Below are 17867 nucleotides of genomic sequence, written 5' to 3' on the forward strand. Positions count from 1 at the left end.
TGGCTTGATAAACTAGTAGAGCACAGTTCCATTAACTGACAGGAGAAATGTGGGAAGAAAATATTTGGTGGTGGTGGTGGTGGTGACATCTTTCTTATTTATGAGATCTTTTAAAATGGTTTTGTATTTTCACTTAATCTGCATGAAATTAATGATGTACTGTCAATGACAGTTCAACCTTAATTTTTCTCAAATAATTATCTTGTTATCCTAACATCACTAAACTTTTTTTTTTTTTTTTTTCTCTTTTGGTGCCATACCAGGGATTGAACCTAGGGTTGCTCTACCACTAAGCCATACTCCCAACCCTTTTTATTTTGAGACAGGATCTTGCTAAGTTGCCAAGGCTGACCTTAAACTTGAGATCATCCTGCCCAGCCTCCTGAGTGGCTAGGATTACAGACATGTGCCACTGCGCCTGGTACATCACTAAACAGTTTGATCTCTTCTGTGAGAAATTATTGTGTTATTTCCTCTGAAAAGGGAAAGAAGGATTCTAACATGTATGAGTGTTTAGCAACCCCTGGTCTTCTCTTTAGTTGATGACATTGTGATCATAATTTCTGAGTACACTGGGTTGTAAATATTTGTCTCCTGAGTCTTTTTCATTTCCCAGAAAAGGTACTTGCTTTAGAAAGTAGCTTTTATCAGTTTGTCTCAATGAGTATAAATTCTTCCTTGTGAAAGATATATGACTTATTTTTAATCACAGTCTCTGTCCTGCTACAAAATACACTTTGCTTTGCTTTTTTGCTATTTTCTTTTTTCTTCCCCTTTCCTTTCTTTCCTGGATTGAACCTAGATGTTAGGTAAGCACTCTATTATTGAACTTATTCCCATCACTCAGATTTATTTTCTATGGCTTCATTACTTTCAACTGATAATTGAGATTATAAACTGCAGTTTGCTTCAGCAATCAAATTGGGTACAATGGTTTACTTGTTGTCTGTGTACTCATACTATGAATTCTCAAGCCCTATAACATTTGCATTTTCTACAGTTACATTCTCTGTGTTCCAGTCCTTTTCTTTCATTTGAATAATTTAGAGGTGATGATGATATTTAATTTGCTGGATTTCCTTCTTTAAGGCAAGAAAATGGATTTCTTATTATTAATAATTTTACTGAATCTCCTAGTTGGGTAAAGTCTTCAAATTTGAAGCTAAACCTATAGTATATCATTACTTTTGAAATTTGGGTCAAGGCTGATTGAAAATAAATGTCTTCTTTGCTTTTTGTAGAGAGGGAAATATGATGTTCCTAAGTGGCTCTCTCCCAGTAGCATTCTGCTTCTTCAACAAATGCTGCAGGTAAACTTTGTTAAAAATAATAAAAGTCTATCATAATTGTTTGATTTAACTTTAAGGTATCTATTTTACTATCACATTTATCATTATCTATTAGCTTTAAGAGGATTCCATCTATCAAATCAACTTTGCAAATGTCCTCCACTAGTCCTGCCCCCTTTCCTTCCTTTCTGTTCTTTTTTAATGGGAGATTGAATCAGCGCCTCTCACATGCTAAGTCAGTGTTCTACCATTGAGCTATACCCCTAGCTGGATCCTTTCTTAATGATGTAACACCTCCACCCCCATTTTTTTGATCTGATATGGTTTTTCTTACTTTTTCTTGAGTGGTTTTTTTTTTTTTTTTTAATCAGCTCTTGTTTCACTTGCTTCCATTGTCTTGTTCCCACCCTTGTATTTTAGATATACAGAACACACTGAGCGAATGCTGGAACAAGATGGTATATAATTGAGGGAGTCCTGTGATCTAGTTCAGTGGTTCTCAAATTTTAGTGTGTGTCAGAATTGCCTGATGGGCTTTTATTTATTTATTTATTTGGGTATTGGGGACTGAACTCAGGGGTACTCGGCCACTGAGCCACATCCCCAGACCTATTTTGTATTTTATTTAGAGACAGGGACTCACTGAGTTGTTCAGTGCCTGCTGAGGCTGGCTTTGAACTTTTGATCCTCCTGCCTCAACCTCCTGAGGCACTGGGATTACAGGTGTGCGCCTCTGTGCCTGGCTTCAATGGGCTTTTAATACATAGCTTACTTGGCCCTATTCTTAGAGTGTCTGATTCAACAGATCTAGGGCCAGGCTGAGAATTTGCATTTCAAACAAACTCTCAGATGATGCTGGTGCTGGTGGTCTTGGGACCATACTTTGAGAACCACTGATTTAGTAGAATGAATCTCCAAGAGTGAAAAATAGGAGTACTGAAGTCTAGGTATCCACCCTACTCATCAAAACCTAAACTGGTGTTGATCTGTAAAATAGGAGTTTTGAGCCTGCCTCACTGCTATGCAGTATTAGAAGGATAAAATGAGATTGCTATGAAACCATTTGAAAACATGAGTATCTTACTAGTGCAATATTTTATTCATTATGTATTCAGGAATATCTTCTACTTTTTCCATCTATTAAGCCATTTCCACCTCTTTTATTCAAAATTTACCTCAGGCTCACCCACCTTGATTAAGTAGGGCCAGACCACCAAATCTCCATAATGAGATTGAAAACGCCTCATCCTTTCTTCTGGACTCCAAAAACTTAATCTTTGTTGATTAATTTTTCTCTCCTCACATTTGAAAATTACAAATGGGAAAGAAAGGTGTGCTTTTCAACTTGTTCTATGTGAATGTAAGCTCATCGGAGGTAGAGATTGCTTATTCAATATGAATGCCCTGCATTGTGACTGCTTGAATATTAAATTGGTGAATATTTTCCGTGAATAGGTTTTCCAGCAAAAGACTATTACATCATACAATAGATTGACTGAACTTCATGAATAATGTCCATACCAATGAAGTTCATGTTTGTTAAACATTTTTCTTCTAAGCCTGTGTTGGTTGCTATAGTTTTCTTGCCCCTATTGCCTTTTTAAAAGAATTTATTCCAAGGCCATTTTAAGGTCTTTGACAGCATTTTTGTGATAATAAAGTTTACATCTGTTCTGGTACATTTTGAGTTCTCAAGAGGAAAGGTGTTCTATGTTCTCTATTTGAAATATTAATCTATAGCTGCTTCTTAATGACCACTAGGTGGACCCAAAGAAACGGATTTCTATGAAAAATCTGTTAAACCATCCCTGGATCATGCAAGATTACAACTGTCCTGTTGAGTGGCAAAGCAAGAATCCTGTAAGTAAAATGAAATCCAATGGAATTTTAAAAAAATATTTGATCTTTGTGTGAATTCAGGATCTACAGTGATGTAATCTAAATACAAATGCAAATGCATTTTGTAGGTTTACTCATGATATTGTTATTTAGGAAACTTATACCTGATAATATGTTTGCTTGATAATCTCTAGTACATTGAATAGTTCCTTAACCTGGGCCACATATGAGAATCACTTGGGACCTTAAAATAAAACAATACCTACTCTGCACCCAAGAACACTTAATGAGTATTTTTAAAAGCTTCCCAGTGTTTCTCATGTGTAGTCAGGATTAATGCTCTGGGAGTACTGGGCAAGTTACTTAATTTTGCTAAACCTATTTATTCATCTGTAGAAAGTAGGTTAAATCAGTTCTACTTCCCCAAGTAGTTATGAGGTTACAATGGTTTTCAAACTTTTTTGTTGGGGACTCTTTTACATCTTAATATTTATTTATTCATTTAAAAGTAACAGTAATAAACCTATCATATACATATAATAATGTAGGTTTTTTTGTGTACTGGAGATTGAATCCAGTGGTTCCTCTCCACTGAGCCACATTTTTTTTTTTTTTTTCAGACAGGATCTCATTAAGTCATTTAGGGTCTTGCTAAGTTGCTGAGGTGAATCTCATACTTGTGATGCTCATGCCTCAGTGTTCTGAGTCACTGGGATTATAAGTATGTGCCACTGAATCTGGCCATGTCACAAATATTTTTATAAAGAAAAGAAGATTGCAAGTTAAGACCAGTCTCAGCAATTTAGTGTGGCCCTTAGCAACTTAATAAGACCCTTTCTCAAATTAAAAAGGGCTCGGTATGTATGTAGCTCATTAGTAAAGCACCCCTGGGTTAAATCCCCAGTGCTCCCTGGCCCCTAAAAAAATTCTTTTTTTTTTTTTTTAGCAAGAGTGGCATGTTTTACATCTTTGCAGTTTTTAAAAAAGTTTGGTTTAAGCAAGGTGCAGTGATGTGCACCTGTAATCCCAGCAGTTTCAGAGGCCAAGGTAGGAGGACTGCAAGTTCAAAACCAAAGCCAGCCTTGATAACTTAATGAGACCCTATTTCAAAGGAAACAAACAAACAACAACAACAGAAATGGGTGGGGATGTGGCTCAGTGGGTTTAATTCCTTGTATCACCAACAACAAAGTCTGGTTTAATAGAAGACACCTGTATAATTGACTCTTTCTGTATTCAGTCTGAATATGTTATTTTGATGAAAGAATACATGAAGAAAATGTAGCCTCATGCAGACATAGTAGGAAAAGAAGAAATATTTTAATAGCCCTTTCAGATATTCTTGATATTCCATTAAAACTTGACAAGTGGTGGTTCCTTCCTTCCTTCCTTCCTTCCTTCCTTCCTTCCTCCCTCCCTCCCTCCCTTCCTCCCCCCCTCCTTCCTCCCTCCCCCCCTCCCTCCCCCCCCTTCCTTCCTCCCCCCCTCCCTCCCCTCCCCTCCCCTCCCTCCCCTCCCTCCCTCCCTCCCTGGAGTTGAACCCAGGGACACTCAACCACCGAGTCACATCCCCAGCCTTTTTTTGTATTTTATTTAGAGACAGGATATTGCTGAGTTGCTTTGTGCCTTGCTAAGTTGCTGGGGCTGGCTTTGAACTCATGATCTTCCTGTCTTGGCCTCTCAAGCTGCTGGGGTTACAGGTGTATACCACTGTGCCCACCTTGGATTTTTAAAGATTAGTTACATGTGCAATCTGAAATATTATTAATGAATTCTTTATACTCTATCCCACAAAATCCACTCATTGGTCCTTTGACTCTTCCCCATATATTGGTCATTTGGGAAATTCTTGTTCACTGAGCTGGGCAGATCTTCCCGATGTTGATACATTTCACTGTACAGTATTTTTAAAAAATCACATTCCAACACTTCAAAAAAAAAATCACATTCCTTAAAAAATCGCTATTAATCTCATCAGAAAAATCTTTAAGTATTGGAAAGCTGTCAAGTTCATGGTGGCAGATACAAGTTTTCCAAAATTGTAATTAAAAAAAAAATCCAAATTATATCATTGGCAATAAATACTGTCAGTTAATTTCCTTGTAGTATCAAATTTATTTTAAATTTGATAAAATGTCTGCTAAGTATCCAAGTATAAATTAATAACAATAGTTTTTCAAATAAAAATAGTGTTCTATGAAAAAAAAAAAAAAAAGACTAATTGAGCTAGTAACAGCCACACAGGTGCTTTTTCCAGACAGCCATCACACTTTTGTGTTCAGAATCACATCATGCATACTTTGTGTTTTATCACACACAATAATAAAAACGTGTACTTGAGGTTGAAACTTAATAGGACTTAATTGTGTTTACTTTTTTGGGGGTGGTGGTGATTGAACCTTGGGCCTCACACATACTAGGTAAATGCTCTACCACTGAGTTACAATTCCAGTCCCTGTCAAGTATTTAATTGAAACTGGCTGTTACTGTAGTATGCTGGTTTTAAATCCTTTGGGAATATACCGAGGCATGGGATATATGGGTCAAATGGTGATTTCATTCCAAATTTTCTGAGGAATCTCCATACTGTGTTCCAGAGTGGTTGCACCAATTTGCAGTCCTACCAGCAATGTATAAGTGTACCTTTTTATATGCCAGCAAATGGATGGATCTGGAGACAATCATGCTAAGTAAAATAAGCCAGTCCCCAAAAGCTAAATGTTAAATATTTTCTGTGATACATGGAAGCTAACCCACAATTAAGGGGGTGGTAGTAAGTGGAATAGGAGTTCAGTAGCTTATACAATGGTGAATGGAGGGAAGGGCAGGGAGGTAGGAAAAGGAAAGACAGTGGAATGAATCTGACATAATTTCCCCATGTACATATATGAAAACAACACAGGGAATCCCACCTTCATGTACATCCGTAAGAATGGGATCCTAACCAGAATAAGATATATTCCTTGCTTGTAAATTGTATCAAAATATATTCTATTGTCATATATAGCCAAAAAGAACAACAACAACAACAAAAAGTTGAAAGCCATTAAAAAAAAGAAAAAAGAGATTCTGGCTTTTTTTTTTTTTTTTCCTGAACTGTGAGTACACAACAAAAAATACAATATCTTAGTACAGTTTGGTGCCACCACACTGATTTTTACTAAGGCACCAGCATTGTTATTCATTATTGCTTTGCTGTTGTACCATCAGTGCAAATGTCAGGACTTTGAAAAATGAAAAAATAGTATTATTATAAAAATAGTTTTGACTTTGGAGACCCTTAGGGTCTACAGATCACACTTTGAAAAACAGTCTAATATATAAGCAGGAGAATTCAAAAAGCATAAAGTGCTATTCATGTTTAAACAATTATTTAAATATTATTCCTATAAAATCTATTTTTAAACAAATGGCATCTTAATCTTGGTATGAAAGAATGTGGATACTTTGTTTTATTTGTTAACTATTGCTACATTAAAAAACAAAAAAACACTTTAAAATCTAGTAGCTTGGGCTGGAGTTGAACTCAGTGGTAGAGAGCTTGCCTCTCATGTGGCCCAGCAAATAGCTGGTCTTTTGAATGAGGCTTAGACCAATCACCCTTGCTAAAATTACCAGATGACTGAAGCCTCATGAGCGAAGCCACACAAAACCAGCGTGAGAACTGCCCAGTTAAACCCATCCCAAATTGCTAGTCCCAAGAATTGTAAATTGATATTATTTTAAACTACTAGATTTTAAAAATTATTTTTAGTTGTAGATGGACACAATATCTTTCTTTTTATGTGGTACCGAGGATCCAACCCAGTGCCTCACATGTGCTAGGTAAGTGCTCTACCACTGCGCAACAACTCCAGCCCATGATATGTTTTTTGATTGAAACAAATGAAGAAAATACAGCCTCGGATACATATATTATAGGAAAAGGGATAAGTATTTTGGAAGTCTTTTTAGATAGTTGGGGATATTCTGATGTTCCACCAAAAGTTCTGTAGTGGAGCAGGACATGCACATAGATCAACAGAATTGTTTATAGGAAAAGGGATAAGTATTTTGGAAGTCTTTTCAGATAGTTGGGGATATTCTGATGTTCCACCAAAAGTTCTGTAGTGGAGCAGGACATGCACATAGATCAACAGAATTGTTTAAAAGTGGTTTCAGACATGTTTGCTTTCTAGAATAATTACATCAATCCCAGTAGCCAACTGGTCTTGGAAAAAATAGACTTTGCTTGGTTCAAGCTCCTTCTCAGTCTTTTCCCCACAATTATCACCATGCAATCTGCACTAAAATCCTTCTTGATTCTCTTTTGGCTCTCAACTCCTAGAATTTCTTTTCTTCATATTCTTCCTGGCCCTCCATGATATCTTTAATAGCAATCAAGCAAACACAACTTAATCCTAGTAATTATCAACACTAAGAGCCTAAGGACTATGCAGGAAAAGAGCCAGCGAAACTGATGTGCTCCTTGTAAGGTAGAGAGTGGGCGGTACAAATGCCTGTGTTCAACCATTGGGGGTCATTGTTTCTCCATGTGTGGAGGGCTTTGCATATCTTCTCAGCCATGATCCTGACTGAATAGGATACACAGAAAAGATACCAAAATGAAGAAAGTCTCTTTCAAAAACCCAAAAGTTTTTTATTTGGTATAAAATAAAATACATAGCTTGGCATGGTGGCGCACACCTATAATTCAAGCTCTTTGGGAGGCTGAGGCCAGAGGATCACAAGTTAGAGGCCAGCATCAGAAACTTAGTGAGATCTTGTCTCAAAATAAAAAATAACCAGGGCTGGGGATGTAGCTCAGTGGTAGAACACCCTTGGGTTCAATCCTCAATACTGGGAAAGAATTTTTAAAAAGTAAAATATATAAAGTTTTGGGTGTTGTCAGAGTACATGGTTTTCCTTACATCTAATTTAATAATTGCCAATATTTGTTAAGTATTTATAATAGTTTTCTATTATAATAAGGGCCACTATAATTAGTAGAATAATTATACAACCCTATAATATAGATACAATTCTTAGAATAATATCTTTAAGAGTCAGGCATTGTGCTAGAGACTTTTTAAAAAAATTTTTTTTGTAACTCATTTAATCCTCACATTAACACTAGCCTTCTGAAGTAAGTATTATTTTTACCTCTATTTTTCAAATGGAGCAACTGAGACACAGAATCATTAAGTAACTTGCCTACACTCAGACAACTAATAAGAACAGAACTAAGATTTGAATCCAGACAGAAGGGCAGTGCCACGGAATCAATCTGATAGGTCAACTGGTTTAAGTTTGGGGCCTGTATCCTCTGCACCTGCATTCTTTGTGACAAGACATGCACACCTGGTCTTTACTAGAGCAGAGTCATAGAGAGGTGGCATTGTGGCATGATAGAAAAAGCCTTGGGCTAGAAATGAAAAAATGTGGTCTTGGGTGATATCAGTAGTCTTCATTTTATCACCTCTAATGTTGGTATTTTGATGTCAATCTCCTATGAATGTTTGGGTCCTGTTTTGCCACTTATAGAGTACTTTTACATGTAGTACCACTTCTCTATTTTGTCTGCTTTCCAGAGCTGTTGCAGGATCAAATGACTTATATACAGAAGAGCTATATGGGATTGTTGTTGCTTTTTGAAATTTTTTTTTTCTTTCAGTGTTGTTTTATCAAGAATAAGTTATAAAAAGTAATTCATATTTACTTGGATATTTAAGGTATACATGCTGTAATAACTCTGTACATGATTTCCTCTTTCTATTTCTATGCACAGATCTAGTACCCAAGTATTGTATCAAATAGAAGTTATATTCAGTTCCATTTTCTTCACTAGTGAACAGGAAATGTAGTAGGCACAGATAATCCAAAATAATTGATTAGATTTTTATATGCATTTTTGTTTTTAACCTAATTCGAATATATGTGGCTGAGAATTCAGAGCACATAAAACAAAGTATAGAGCCCCCTTGGAAAGCCCATCTTGATAAGCCATGGTTTTCGGACCCTTTGTCTTTTCTACCACCCCTTTTATTTTTCCAGTTCAGGAGCCCAGCAGAAAAGATAGCACCTTCTTCTTACCCTTGCTATACAAACCTTGTAGTAAAAGTATAGAGTAGGAGGCTGTGGAGAGGAGAGGATTTTTTTTTAAGGGAGTAACTTAAGATCATGGAGAGAATCCCTAAAGACTTACTTCAACAATGATGACAGGGATAAGAAGATACTAAACTGGGTGTTAAACTGTTTGGGCTTCTGAGGTTGAGATCATTCAAAAGGGAAAATCTACAGTTCTGGGAGCTGCCCAAAGCAACACAATGAAAACTTATTCTTAGCATTTTGAACTTGTATAGTACCACTATTTTAAACCTTTGTAGTCTTCATTTTGACTGTTACACATGAGGTTGTGCTTAAACCAGTCAACAGTGCTAGTTTGTCTTAGTCTATTCAAGTTGCTGTAACAAAATACCATGCATTAGGGATGAAATTTATTTCTCACATTTCTGGAATCTTCGCATTTCAAGATCAAGGTACTAGCTCATTTAGTGTCTGGTAATGGTCTGCATTCTTATTTATAGTTGGTTCCCTTGCACTGTATTCCTCCAAGGTGGAGTGAGGGATCTCTCTCAGGCCTCTTTTATAAGCCCCATTTCCTAATATTGTCACATTGGTTTCAACATATAAATTTTAGGGGGACACAAACATTCAGACCACAGCAAAGTCATTGTCTTTATTGTTTTTCTCTTTTTATGATGGCATGATGATTTTTCTCTTGAACCCATTGTTACTAGTATGTCCTTAAAAAGGGAAAGTCATGCTATTGTTCTGCTTTGTGCTGACCAAACCTCTTTTTTGTTTGGTTTTGAATACCTCATTGTTTTGTTTTAATAATTTTTAGTTGTTGATGGACCTTTATTTTATTCATTTATCTATATGAGGTGCTGAGAATCGAACCCAGTGCCTCACACACGTGAGGAAAGCCGCTCTACTACTGAGCCACAACTCCTGCCCACTGAATACCCATTTTGAAGATTGATGACAACCTGGCATTTGTGGTCTAAAAAAAAGTGGCAGCGGGCTGGGAATGTGGCTCAAGTGGTAGTACGCTCACCTAGCATGCGTGAGGCACTGGGTTCAATTTTCAGCACCACATAAAAATAAAATAAAGATATTGTGTCCACCTAAAACTAAAAAAATAAATATTAAAAAAAAGTGGCAGAATGATAAGTGAAGTTGGGGCTGGGTTGTGGCTCAGCAGTAGAGCGCTGGGCTAGCATGTGCGAGGACCTGGGTTTGATCCTCAGCACCACATAAGAATAAATAAATAATTAAAAAAATGATAAGAGAAGTTAATCATTTAAACAGTGGTTGAAGAAACTGGAAAATAAAAAACTTGCATGACTGGGGATATAGCTCAGTTGGTAGAGTCCTTGCTTCTCATGCACAAGGCCCTGGGTTCAATCCCAGCAACACATACACACACACACACACACACACACACACACACACAAAGACTTGGAGAGGAAAGTTTGCCTATAATAGCAATATTCAAATTTATGAAAGGGTCTTCTAACAAAGACGAAATAAACTATCAGTAAAAACAGTTAACCATTTTGTAAGGGCCTAGTGTGCTTAAATGTTGTACTGGGTACTCCCCATATGTTACATATATTGCAAAGACTGTACCATCTTCCTTTTACAGATGATGAAACTGAGACTTAGAGGTATAATCATGGTCACATAATTATAAAGTGATATCACAATTAAAATCAAAGTTTGTTAAATCACAAAATCTGGGCTGGTTGCCGTGGTGCACTCCTGTAATCGCAGTGGTTTGGGAGGCTGAGGCAGGAGTATCGCTAGTTCAAAGCTAGCCTCAGCAATTTAGTTAGACACTAAGCAACTGAGCAAGACCCTGTCTCTAAATAAAATATAAAAAAGGGCTGGGATGTGGCTTAATGGTACAGTGCCCCTGAATTCAATCCCTGGTACCAAATTAAAAACCCAACAACAGCAAAAGAAAATCTGTTAGCTGTCAGGCTATACCAACTCATAGTGGGTAGTCAAAGGGAGACAGACCTCAGGCAACAGGGAAAAGCTAACCATCTGAATGATTCTGAGTTTCTTGCATAAGAGGACTTGAAGCAGGAAGTAAAACATTGCTTCCTGGGGCTAACATGAAGAGAATGTCTTACTTTGGGAAGGTGAACTTTAAAATTACTTTCCTTAGGCTTCTCTTCAAATGTGATCATTTGAATTCCTTTCTAGGTCCTGCGTTTTTGTTCTCAGTGATCTGATTCAGTTCATTTTTGGCTCTATTTTTGGTGCAGTCCCATGATGCAGGGATCTTAATACTTTGACAATTTCCATCCCTAAGTAAAATGAAATTTATGTAGAAACTCTGATTCATTTCTTTAAAAATTATGGTTTTCTGTATATTCAGCACAGTGGTTACTGTGTAGCATCTATGGCATCATCAAGGGGACTCCTTGGATTGTGTTGATTGAAACATAACCTGAGGTACAATATGCTAGAGGTCTGAGCCACTTTTTAAACACACTGTTGTACCACTGACTTGATGGCTGCTCTTTGATAAAAATGTTAGTGTAGCTTTTACAGTTGGGAAGGGGTACAAGTCTCTTTGCTGCACAAAGACATTTTAACAATTGTTCAATTGACAAGTGGGATAAGAAGAACTGGGAAAGAAACCTATCATCTTGAAATGCTTATTGTTAATTGATTATATCTTAAAAAATTATGAGGAATGTTGGGCTGGGAATGTAGCTCAGAGGTAGAACGCTTTCCTAGCTTGAATGAGTTCCTGGGTTTAGTCCTCAACACTGCAAAACCAAACCAAAACCAAAATCAAACCAAAAAACCAGACTTAAGGAATGTTGATTTTCTTTCTTTTCTACATTTTTTTAAATTGGTTCATTGTAGTCATAATGATGGGATTTGTTGTTTCATATTCATATATGTACACAGTGTAACAGTATAATTTAGCCAGTATCGCTCCCCAGCACTTTCCCCCTCCCTCACTGCCTCAGCAGTGTTGATTTTCTTAAGGAATATGAATGCTGGGCAGTGATGTTGACCCCAAAGTTTGACAGATTCATATTGTTTTTAGCATGTTGGTGTTTGGTCTTATAAAACAATTATGCTGATTTTTAAGTTGGAAAACAAATAATTTGTAATTTCTTGTTAATCAAATTTACAAAATTCTTTTTTGTAGTTTATTCACCTTGATGATGATTGCGTAACTGAACTTTCTGTACATCACAGAAACAACAGGCAAACAATGGAGGATTTAATTTCATTGGTAAGAAATACAGCATGAATTTAAGAATAATATCTTTTGTTTCATTGTTTATCTTATTAGTATATTAAAATAAGATAGCATTTCCAGACCTGTAATTTTGTCATCAATGTAAATATTGTACTTATGTATGGTTTCAATGCAATTTTTTTTTGTCTACATGAATACTCTTTACTTAAGACATTGATTAAAGATACTGATAGGGAATAAATAATTAAGGAACAGAGCAAACTAATCCACAGAGAATTGACAGTTCTTATTTTCACTACTTTAAAGTTCTTAACATAGAAATGTGGTTCTGCTGTAAAAAGTGAGTTAAATACAGCACAGTTTTCTTCTTAACTAAAAAACAACCTGGTAGAAACATAAATACCATGAAATTATCAAGATTTCTGATGTTGCATCATTTAAAAATGTTTTAGATGCTCAATGTCTGGATTTTTCCTGGATTTTTCCCCTAGAGACAGGCATTCACAGTTGTCTTTGAGTGCAATCTAATGTGATAGGCGAGGATCATACCTAGCTTTGCTTGTGTTTCATACTATGTCTTTTGTCACTTATGATTTGTGTTTGTTTTTTCTGTACTCCAACTTGGAAGGTAGAAATTTTAATTAGATTTAAAAAAATTGAATAAAGCTTTACTTAAAGCATAATTCTTTTTAGTGATTAAAAAGAATTATGCTTTAAGTATAATTAAATGAATGATCTAATGAACAAAGACTCTGAGATATGAATGGAAAATCTAAGTATTTACTGTTTCATGGGGAATGCCTTTAGAAGAATGGCAAGAATTGGAAATTGCTGGAAGATATGATGTCTTTATTCTTGTAACAAAGAAAATTTGAAAAAAAAATTATGCCTTTCTCTTTGGGATGATCTTAAATAGAAGACTGTGTTTCCAATACAAAAATTTTCTTTTAAAATTTTAGAAGTTTTGAACACCTACAAGAGTAAAGAAACTTGTGTTAACAATGAGTTTCAATGCACTCATCACCCACTTTCCACAGTTGTTAATGTTTTGCCAGTTTTAACTATATCCCAACCACTTCTCCCTTCACCTTTTCTAGCTGGAATATTTCAGAGAAAATCCCAGATATTGTGTCATTTTATCTAGGAAAAATTTTATGAGATCCACTGATTTTAAAAATCAGAAACTTGAAAGTAACATACTCAGCTAGGACAATGGTGCATGTGTGTAATCTCAGCTGCTCAGGAGGCTGACGAGGGAGGATCACAGTTTTTTTTTAAATTTGTTCTAATTAGTTATACATGACAGTAGAATGCATTTTGACACATCATACATAAATGGAATATAATTCTTATTCGTCTGGTTGCACATGATGCAGAGTTATACAGGTCATGTAATCATATATGCACATGGGGTAATAATGTCTGATTCATTCTATCATTCCTACCCCCAAGCCTCTCCTCTCCTCCCTTCAGTCCCCTCTGTCTAGTCTAAAATACCTTTATCCTCCACCTTATTGTGAATTAGCATTCGTATATAAGAGAAAATATTTGGCCTTTGCTTCTTTGGGATTGACTTATTTTGCTCAGCATAATATTCTCCAGTTCCATCCATTTACTAGCAAATATCATACTTTCATTCTTCTTTAAGGCTGAGTAATATTTCATTGTGTGTATATACCACAGTTTCTTTATTCATTTGTTGAAGGGCATCTAGGTTGGTTCCACAGTTTAGCTATTGTGAATTAAGTTGCTATAAATATTGATATGTCTGTGACACTGTAGTATGCTGATTTTAAGTCCTTTGGGTATAAAACAAGGAATGGGATAGCTGGGTCAAATGGTGGTGTCATTCAAAGTTTTCTGAGGAATCTGCATACTGCTTTCCACAGTGGTTGCACCAATTTGCAGTCCTATCAGCAAGGTATGAGTATGCTTTTTTGCTCACATCCTTGCCAATATTTATTGTTGCTTATATTTTTGATGCTTTCCATTCTGACTGGAGTGAGATGGGATCTCAATGTAGTTTTGATTCACATTTCTCTAATTGCTAGAGATGTTGAACATTTTTTCATATATTTGTTGATTGATTATATTCTGTGAAGTGTGTGTTCAGTTCCTTTGCCCATTTATTGATTGGATTATTTATTTTGGTGATGTTGAGTTTTTTGAGGTTTTTATATATCCTGGAGATTAATGCTCTAGAGGATCAAAAATTTGAGGCCAGCCTGAATAACTTATCAAGACTCTTTCTCAAAATAAAAAGTAAGAATGGCTGGGGATGTAGCTCAGTTTAGAGTGCCCCTGGGTTCAATCTCTAGTACTGCCAAAAAAAGAAAAAAAAAATTTACATGGTATCCTTTATCATAAAATCTCTATATTCCAAACTTAAAAGTAAAACATGAATTAATTGCTTTCCTTACTTCGGTTTAGAAAAGATAATGAAGCATATTAAAGATTATTTTCTGTTGGTATATCTCTCCAAAGATCTTTTTGAGTTGGTGTTGTGGTTCAGTGGTAGAGCACTTGCTCAGCACATTCGAGGTCCTGAGTTCAATCCTCAGTACCACATAAAAATAAATAAATAAATAAATAAAAGGTGTTGTGTCCAACTACAATTGAAAAATAAATGTAAAAAAAAAAAAAAAATCTCAATTATTCTGAAAGTTAAATACGACTGATATTGAGCCTGCAAGTAATAGTTTTTCTTCTTTTATATTTTTATTCTTTTTTAAAAAAGATTTTTAAGTTGTAGATGGACACAAAAAACCTTTATTTATTTGTTTTTTTCCCCCTGTGGTGCTGAGGATTGAAACCAGTGCTTTTCACGTGCTAGACAAGTGCTGTACCACTGAGCTTCAACCCCAGTCTCTATATTTTTATTCTTAAATATATGTTTATTCTCATGTCCAGTTGTAGGGATGACTAGGATACAGGCTGCTCCCTGTAGGTCAGATATTCTCAACCTTGGCTGTATATTGGCATCATCTGGCATCTTTAAAAAAGAATTCTGATTTGCAAGTCCCATCCCCAGAGGTTATACCTCAGTTGGTGTGGGGTATGACCTAGGCAGTGGAATTTTTAAAAAGCTTCTCATATTATTGCATTATGCAGCTAGGAGTTAAGAAACCCTGTTTTAGTTTTTTACTATTCAAAGTGCAATCTAGGACCAGCAACATCAGTACCCCTAGGGTGCTTGTTAGAAATGCAGAATCTCAGGCCCCTGCATAGACCTACTGAATCAGAATCTGTATTTTAATAAAATTCCCAAGTGATTCACATGTACATTAAAACTTAGGAATGTTGGTCTAAGTCAGTCTTTCTTAATCAGGAGTGATTTTTGCCCTCCTCGGGGTATTTGTCAATATTTGAAGACATTCTTAGTTGTAAGAGCTGGGATGTGTGGGTAGAGGCCAAATTAATTAATTAATTAGTGGGTAGAGGCCAGAGATGTTGCTAAACACCCTACAATACACAGTACAGTCTTTTATAATAAAGAATTATCTAGATCAGAAGTTAGTAATACTAAAGCTCAGGTCCCTAGTCTAAGTAATATCAGAGAATTCACATTAGTTTTAGGTATTTTCTAATGTGAAGAGCCCTGAGAAAACCAAATTTGAGATTAGGTATGGCCTATTATAATTGTGGCATCTTGGAAGCTCTGCCTTTACTTTGGGGGCTTATTAGGACACAGAGAGAGTGATACATTGTGATCCATGCTGGTCTGGTACTGCTGATCTTTGTGTAAATACAGAAAAATATTATTCCCAAATATCCATCTCTTGCAGGACTCTCACTTTATATTATGTATGTGAGCACTTCTGAACTGCTTTTTATATGCAGTAGTCAGAATCTCCTGTGATTCATGATTTTGAGCCCCACTGGGATTCTTAACACTGGTGCCTGAGCTTTCCATTTACTACTCTCCTTACTTTCCCCCATTCCTTCAGCAGCAGGTGGCTCTAGATTGTGGGAGCAGCCAGTTATCTGAAAGGGGAAGTTCACTGACAGTCAGGTGTGCATGTGAGAACATGTTCAGACCAAGACAGATCCCTTCCCTCACCTCTGTGATGCAAACACCCTTATGTTTAAAGATTGAGGGTCTCAGGAAGAGGGTCAGGTGAGGGGTAGAGGGCTACTCCTCAATTTATCTAACCCTGCTTCTTTAGCCAGGTGCCTGTGAACTTATTTAACATTTAATTGATGGTTTAAAAAATGTTTTAATTTTCTAGAAATGGAAACTTCTTTCTAATAGGGTAAATTATCACCTTTATACATTTGACTTTCAAAAGAGGGAACTGCCTAAAAGGTAAGGGAGACGTTAGTTGTGTTAGGCTTGTGGATTGACATCACCTGAAAGCATAACTAATGTGTTGATTTATCTGTTATTGAACACAGAACTCCCTTGTGCATTTATCAAAATGGGAAGTATACAGTGGCTCTGCTAAAGAAGTTTATAAAAAGTTTTTTGCTTTTTTTAACTGAGGGAAAAGGGAGTATAGAGAATGGTTGTGTATCTCCTAGGCATGCTTAGGGGAAACCCATCTATCTGGGTGTGGTGGCACACGCCTGAAATCCCAGTGGCTCAGAGTGTTGAGGCAGGAGGATCACAAGTTCCAAGCCAGCCTCAGCAATTTAGTGAGGCCCTAAGCAGCTCAGCAAGGCCCTCTCTCAAAATGAAAAAGGGCTGGTGATGTGGTTCAGTGATGAAATATCCAGTGCCTTGATAAAGTTAGGCCATTGCTGATAAGAAAGTGACCGCTTTTTTCTCATCCATTATCTGTAATCAATTTGCAGCATCTCTTTCAAAAAAAGTTGGCTAGCACACAGGACACAATAGATGTGGGAGATGGGGAAAAATCTTTAATGTAGTTGTGGGAAAGTTGAGGGTGATTATAACTATTTAGTTGTCACCCAATTCCCAGGTACCTTCTCCATGAAGCCTTTTCTGTTCTTCTTTCCCTCTGCCTTATCTGGATGAAAGGTAACATTCTACAATAATTTGTCATTGGTGTTTTATACTTTACCCACTAGATTGGTTGGGCCATCTTGTAAATTTCAGAGCATGTACTATGATTGGGGCCATTTAAAATATTAAATGATAAAACTTATTAATAAAAACAGTTGGTAGTTGACTTATTTAAGTCATGTACTTTGTGAGGGAATGCCACAGCATTAAATACTCAGTACTGACCATTTATGGTGGTGCACACCTTTAATCCCATCACCTTAGGGGCTGAGGCAGGAGGAGGACAGCAAGGTCAAGGGCAGCTTGGATAGCTTGGTAGGGTCTGTCTCAAAAATAAATGAAAAAAGAATAATTAAAAAGTACTGGGGCTATATAGCTCAGCCCATAGAGTGCCCCTGGGTTTTATCCCCAGTACCACAAAAATTAAAAACCTGCATTAACATTAAAAAAAAATTTCAATACTGTTAAAATTTAACACTGTTGTTTGGCAGAGCCTTCT

The 17867-nt window shown here is 36.3% G+C and overlaps 1 protein-coding gene across 5 annotated transcripts in view; it reads left to right on the forward strand.

The window, feature by feature from the left end:
- The window catches only part of Melk (maternal embryonic leucine zipper kinase), an 81362-nt gene that overhangs the window by 41981 nt on the left and 21514 nt on the right, over window positions 1–17867 (forward strand). For all 5 annotated transcript variants that reach the window (XM_027931014.2, XM_071600455.1, XM_071600454.1 and 2 more), the window contains 3 exons: window positions 1242–1310; window positions 3051–3149; window positions 12349–12435. In XM_027931014.2, coding sequence (XP_027786815.2) covers window positions 1242–1310; window positions 3051–3149; window positions 12349–12435 — 255 coding nt within the window. The remainder of the gene's footprint in view (window positions 1–1241; window positions 1311–3050; window positions 3150–12348; window positions 12436–17867) is intronic.

Source organism: Marmota flaviventris, chromosome 13 (genome assembly GCF_047511675.1).
Source record: "Marmota flaviventris isolate mMarFla1 chromosome 13, mMarFla1.hap1, whole genome shotgun sequence".
Taxonomy (NCBI): domain Eukaryota; kingdom Metazoa; phylum Chordata; class Mammalia; order Rodentia; family Sciuridae; genus Marmota; species Marmota flaviventris.